This window comes from Lactuca serriola, chromosome 4 (assembly GCF_051521515.1).
Source record: "Lactuca serriola cultivar US96UC23 chromosome 4, Lser_US96UC23_V15, whole genome shotgun sequence".
NCBI lineage: Eukaryota > Viridiplantae > Streptophyta > Magnoliopsida > Asterales > Asteraceae > Lactuca > Lactuca serriola.
In genome coordinates this window covers 267747397-267753572 of record NC_136411.1, presented here as the reverse complement: position 1 = coordinate 267753572, position 6176 = coordinate 267747397, and the positions used below count along the sequence as shown (strand labels likewise).

Sequence of the window (6176 nt, the reverse complement as noted above, 5' to 3'; positions counted from 1 at the left end):
ATGAAAAAAAGTAGATAATTACCAGGATTTAAAATAATTATATTTTATGTTCAAATATAGAGTTTCTAGAGTTTATTGACAATTATATAAATGAGGCTTGTATTTTTCAGCCACTTCATTTTAAGATACCCTAGCTAAAAAATTTCATTCTAAGATACTCTAACTAAAAAGTCTCATCCTCTCTTCTCTCTTCTCTCTCCTCTCATGTTACAAAGGAGTTACATGGAGCCTCAACTTACGTTTCTTTTTTATAGTTTTCATTTTTATTAATTACAAACGATTTTTTCAACATACTATGTTTCCGCAGTATTGTGCGGGCCGTAAAAACCCTAGTTTTATTTTAATCTCTAATATTACATATTAAATTTTATAATTCTTATATAATATTTGATGTTGTCTAATATTAAATATCAAATTTTATAATATCATATGATATTCAATGTTTTTGTGAAGTATTTTTTTAAAAATATTAAAATAAATCTTTTACAGACATGAAATAAATTAGTCAATTTTATTGTTGTTAGAAAATGATAATGTTTAGGTTAATATAATCAGAACACCACAGTAGCTCTGAAAAATTCGAAATCACCATTTTGGTCAAAAACTCGATGACTTGCTTGCCATCAAGTCCGTATAAGAATTCATGTTCTAGAACTAGAACTCTAGAAGATGCATTTCTGATTTGAGCTCGCACTCAGTTTCTACCAAAAACTACTTTATTTGGTAAAATTTCTTTTGTGAATTCAACTTGGATCGACGAAAGTGACTATACCTGAAGCATGCTTTCTTGCTTTTAGTACTCAGGAAATAGGTATACAGTGGCAATTAATGCTCAATGCAGTTGCAGTGTCTCGATCTTTCTTTGAAGCTCTAACATTAACGTGAAATTGAAATTGAAGATGATTTGGTGGTTGATCTTAAGAGAGTTGTTTGTGAACTCCACTCAAACACATCGTCACATTTGCCTACCAACCGTTTGATGAAATGCTTGAGAGAGATTTGATGTTTTAAAAATCGTTATTCCTACAGTTATGTTATGTTTCAAGCCTCCAAAATAAACGTGCATTTATGTCATACAAACACATTCCTGGACCTTATGGGTGTCAATATCTCGTTAGGTTCAAAAACCAGCTTTAAGAAGTTTAAGCGGTTCATTACGCTCTATTATCTTTTCCTTTGCATGTTAGATTGCTCTAGTTTTTCTTTTTTCCATCAGGTTCTTTATCACTTCTTTTCCTAGAAAAAGGGAATACCTTGTGTAGATGAGATAATTTACAATAGGTTGACTTCACCCCAACAGGACGTTTATTCCTATCTATCTTACATGTGGTACTGTAAGTTCTCTTAGTTTGCTTAACATCTTAAGCCTATAATTTAAACGTCTATAGCTAGCTTGGAAACACGATATGAAGGAATACAAAGTTCTGACTATCTGTGAAGTTCTCAACATATCCTTGCTTTCTCTGGAAGTAGCCATAAGATTAAATGTTGCACCATATTTAATGGTATTCTGGGAATACACCAATACTTTTCAGAGGGTAACACAAAATTGTAGATCCAATGGAACAAAGAAACTTTGCCCTATCCTAAAATGTGTTATTTATCGCAAGTGAGCTGGTGGTTTGCATATTTGTGGATCATTTTCCTTATCATTATGCTTGCCTTTTCGTTGCAATCAGACCATGCTTAAGAATGTGGTTTTTGTAGCCAACTGGATTGAAGTCAGTTCATGTTGTTTCATTTTCTCTCTTCTTAGTTCTCTTTTCCCTGTTTCATTGGCAAAATTAATCAACAATTTGAAAAATCTTTCAGCATAACTGCATCTGTTTCTGTTTGTGTATGCAGGCAGAGATGGTTAATAAAAAGAGTAAACTCAAGCTCAAAAAGCCACATGATAATAACACCTTAGACCCTCCAACAACAAACTACATTTTTAAAACATTGATTTCAGCCCTTGAATCTCACGAGGTACAAATTTTCAAGCAATTAACTTGTTTGTTTCTATCTGTTTATGATTTTTTAGAAACAATTTGGTACTTTTTCAATTCATATATGACTTGTGGATTGTTGCAAATTAATGTGGCTGGGTTCTTTCCCTTTCACATTCTAAGTTTGAAGTTTACCAGTTTTCTCATAATCTTTTAATTTCTTATCAAATCTTGAAATGACTTAGTCCTTTCAGACGCGTACAGGACTCAGTACTTGTTTCTTTTTTATTCAAGTTACTTAATCATATTGTGACTAACTATTATTGCATTTGTATCATTATTTATAGCAATTGTTTTTTTAAGTATATTTCAATTTTTATGATTTGTCGTTTACAATTTTAAGTCATAACAGTTCTCAGATAAATAATAATTTGCTATTGAACATTTTTTATAGCCGCAAGGGTAAAATGGTAATTCACTCCAAAAAAGAAACATTCTTTGTCTATATCGGTTATTCCAACAAAACATCACTTATCCATTCAAAACAACACTTTAAGGAAAAGAAAGAAACAGGCCCTTAGATAGCATAGCCATGCAGAACAGTTTCTGAATTTTGTTTCTATTTCTGTTTTCTTGTTTGTTGCATCTTTTTTTTTTTTACAGAGTTGTAGGTATCATATATATTATAATATCATGTATAATATAAATGTACAATCAATAACACCCTCTTCTAAGCTGCTTCCAGCTTGTAACTTTTATTTTTCTTTTATAATCAGGGTATCAAGTCACAACTCCTGAAAAGCACATATTATTTGCTCGTTCAATTATCTTCAAAGCAACAACTTTCTGTAGGAAAAGGAGGCGATCAAAATGAGTTGTTCATGAAAACAAATGAGGGTGAAGTTAGGTTGAGTTTAAGGGATTTATGTAGACTCTCCAATACCCTCTTTAAGGATCTTGAAAAGAGGTTGAAGCAGTTGCATGATGTATCTCTTCAACTGGAAGAAGTAAATCTACTGATAAGATGTTGTGTGATAACCTTGACAATGGCATTTCATCTACCCCAAAAACATTTTTTGGAAAGCGGAAGAGCTTTTCTTCTGATATTCAAAAAGTTAAGTTTACTTCAAGTAGCAGATATGAAGAATTCACATTCTTCTTGTCAATGCATGTGTATTGGTGAGAATTCTTCTGATTCCTTTGCTGAGGTTGCATCTTTACACCTCTTTCATCCCTGCATTCCTTCTATCACGACAATCCTTGAGGTAATTATATATATATATATATATATATATATATATATATATATATATATATATATATATATATATATATTTGAACGGCTGATTTTTATCTATATTATATATTAAGATAGTAATTTGCATGTTTTGATGAATGTGATCTTAACAGGTATTTATAGACGAGCTTCTGGTGCATGGGCGTGTGAGAAAGTATTTGCACTTGATTCATTCTTTGTCTCCTGCTAACCAATGTTTATTTAAGCATGGCCCTAATTCTGCTGACTTTGGAATACTGATGGAGATGATATTTGCTCATTTTTCATTATCAATATCCAATGAAGGGTATCTTGAGGAATTTCTTAATAAAATAACGTGGGCCCAGTCTGATGATAGTCACAAATCATTGGGACTAAGCATCACTGCAGCCAGAATTTTGCTGCAAAATCCGGTTTTCCTTTCTTCACCAAACTTATTGCAGGCCCATATCGTTTCATTGGTTTCCAATGTAATTAATCTTGACATAGTTACGGAAATGCCCTCACAACTTATCCATCACTACCTTCCGTTATTCGAAAGCTCTGTTACCATGTATACACGACACATGTCCAAATTGAAAACCGAGAACCATTCAGCTAAAACTAGTGGCATTTTGGTCATTTTACACACGGAAACCTCTCAGCCTTCTTTCGAATCGTGTATCGAGCCTACGAAAAGGGCGAAACTCGATGAAACGATAACTGCATTGAATTACTCATGGAACTTAAATCTACGAAGAGAGTTTTTCAAGAAAAAACTCGACCTCTTAGGTTCCTGTACGGAGTATATTGACGAAACTGCCCCTCACGTACTTGACATAGCATGCCGAGATGAGGTTATATCTTTCTTAAAATGCATGTTAATGAGAGCTGCTAATGATGATAACGACATCCAACATCCTCTCAACAGTGACGCCAGTCTGCAAGATATTTGTCTTCTAGCATCTTTATTGATGCTAATGAGCAATTCATTGATTCAATCTATTTGGTGTCTAAAAAACCAACAACATCCCATGGAGTATGATTTTATTTTGGGCATCATCAAATGTTTCAAAGAATTCAGTATCCGTCTTCCCATCCAAAAATTCTCCTACAACATTATGGAAAGCTGTAACGAATCAAGGCTGATGCTTATACATTTTTTGGGATTGCTATCGTTAGGCTTTGATAGCGGGCTTGATTTTTTAGTCAAGAGTTGCATTTCAGTGATAATGGCTTTGACTAATTTATTTGTTTATGAAGAGGGTAATATCGATGCCGTAAAGATATTAGCTGATCCCAGATGTTTATCATCACAAACAGAAACATCTCTTACCATTTATGAAAAGGTCAAATTTCTGTTTTTGTGCTTATTCTCACCGTCAATTGTCATGCTAACTGAGTGAGCTTTAACGAATGATGCAGCCTCTTGTAGTGGCAGCCAAGTTTCAGAAGATAAGGGCACTGTATGTGAGGTATGTTACTTAAGCTACTTGTTTAAACTAAGATGGGGTTACATGCAAGAAATAGCATCCTACTTTAGTTCATTTGTTTATCATAGCAAGTAAAGGATTAGTTTGTCAGCAACCAATACAAATACAAAGCAATTTGCTAATCGGCTAGATTTTTCAAGGTATAATGTCTTAATGACAAAAACAGACTGAAAATAAATAAATTGAAACTACAGTTTTGTGATTACATAAACTGCAATGATAATTAATACATAAATAAATTGAAGTGGGTTGCTATTTCTTGCTTTTATCCCTTAATACATGCTTATCATGCAAGTTTACATTTTCTATTTATTCTTTTGATATAGCAGCACTTTGCTTACATACATGTGATACATTGTCTCTGTGTAAAAAAAGCAATCCTAATTCAAACACTTGGGGTTATTCTTTCTGCATTAAGTCAAAAGGAAACACCCATATATAGCTTATTAGAGTAAACCCTGCCCATATTATTAAGTCCATTCTGAGTTGGTTAAAAAGAATATATTCATTCCACCAAATTGCATTAAGCAACAGAGAAGCTGAATCCTTTGAGCCCAGTCAGTTTGTTGTTATGCATTGCAGAACAAGAAGGCATTATTGTAGGTTTGGCCTGAATTGGACAAAATTGAAACTTTTTGTCTCGTTGAAAAAGGTGTTTGTAAAAGATTGCGTACTAATGTTTCCATATGCTTCTCTTAGCAGCAGTGCTTATGCCTCAAATGACTCCACACCAACACAAGGTTTGGATCCAGATAGCATAGAAGAAACTTGCAGTGGGGAGATGTACCTCAAGACCCGATTATTAGGGTCGGGTAATGTGACTGATTTTGATGATTTAGCTGACTTTGTTGAGTGCAAAAAGGGAAAGGATTATGTTGGCTGGTTAAAAGATCGAGATAAATTTAGAAAACGGAAAATAACCAAAAGAGTGAAACGTATGTGGGATAAAAAGAAGCAAGCATGGAGATCTATGAGGGGGAAGGCTTAGATACATTTCATTCAAAAACTCTTGTTTTCAAAGATGTATAGAAAATCATTGTAGGACAATTTGTAGTCCTTTCATTTTGTAAAGTTATTTTGGGGTGAGCAGTTATTCGTCATAGATATCATTGCTTATGTGGATAAATTGATTTATCAATTCTTATGTTATATTCTTAATTATAGATTATCCAAATATAAGTATGTATATAATGCTAGCTTTTATGTTGTCTTTGTTTCTTAGGAATAATCATAAAAATTATGAATTTATTCAATTATGATTTCTGTGGCATTTTCTAAGATGACCATCCTATTCGACATGAGTCATGTTGTTGGACTAGATTAAATTTGTTACGGGCTAACTATAATTATCAAAAGTATATTTTGTTGATAATAAAGTACATCTTGGATTGTTTGATTTCGGATTTTGGACTAACAATAGAGCTGTAAACGAACATGAAAAAGGACTTGTTCACATTCGTTCGTTTATGTCTGTGAACATTCTAAACAAACATAAACCAA

General features: G+C 32.9%; 1 protein-coding gene across 5 annotated transcripts; it reads left to right on the top strand.

The window, feature by feature from the left end:
* The first annotated feature begins 557 nt into the window (after positions 1-557).
* On the top strand, positions 558-5872 carry LOC145097015 (2-isopropylmalate synthase). Of its 5 annotated transcripts, none has more exons than XM_079034478.1 (6): positions 558-723; positions 1846-1968; positions 2705-3193; positions 3339-4532; positions 4609-4658; positions 5376-5872. In XM_079034478.1, the coding sequence occupies exons 2-6, from the start codon at positions 1852-1854 to the stop codon at positions 5662-5664; spliced, it is 2139 nt and encodes a 712-aa protein (XP_078890604.1). In that variant the 5' UTR covers positions 558-723; positions 1846-1851; the 3' UTR covers positions 5665-5872. The 5 variants fall into 5 exon arrangements, with proteins under 5 accessions (XP_078890604.1, XP_078890601.1, XP_078890603.1 ...); XM_079034475.1 differs by having other exon boundaries at positions 798-1968; XM_079034477.1 differs by having other exon boundaries at positions 558-811.
* The last annotated feature ends 304 nt before the right edge of the window (positions 5873-6176 follow it).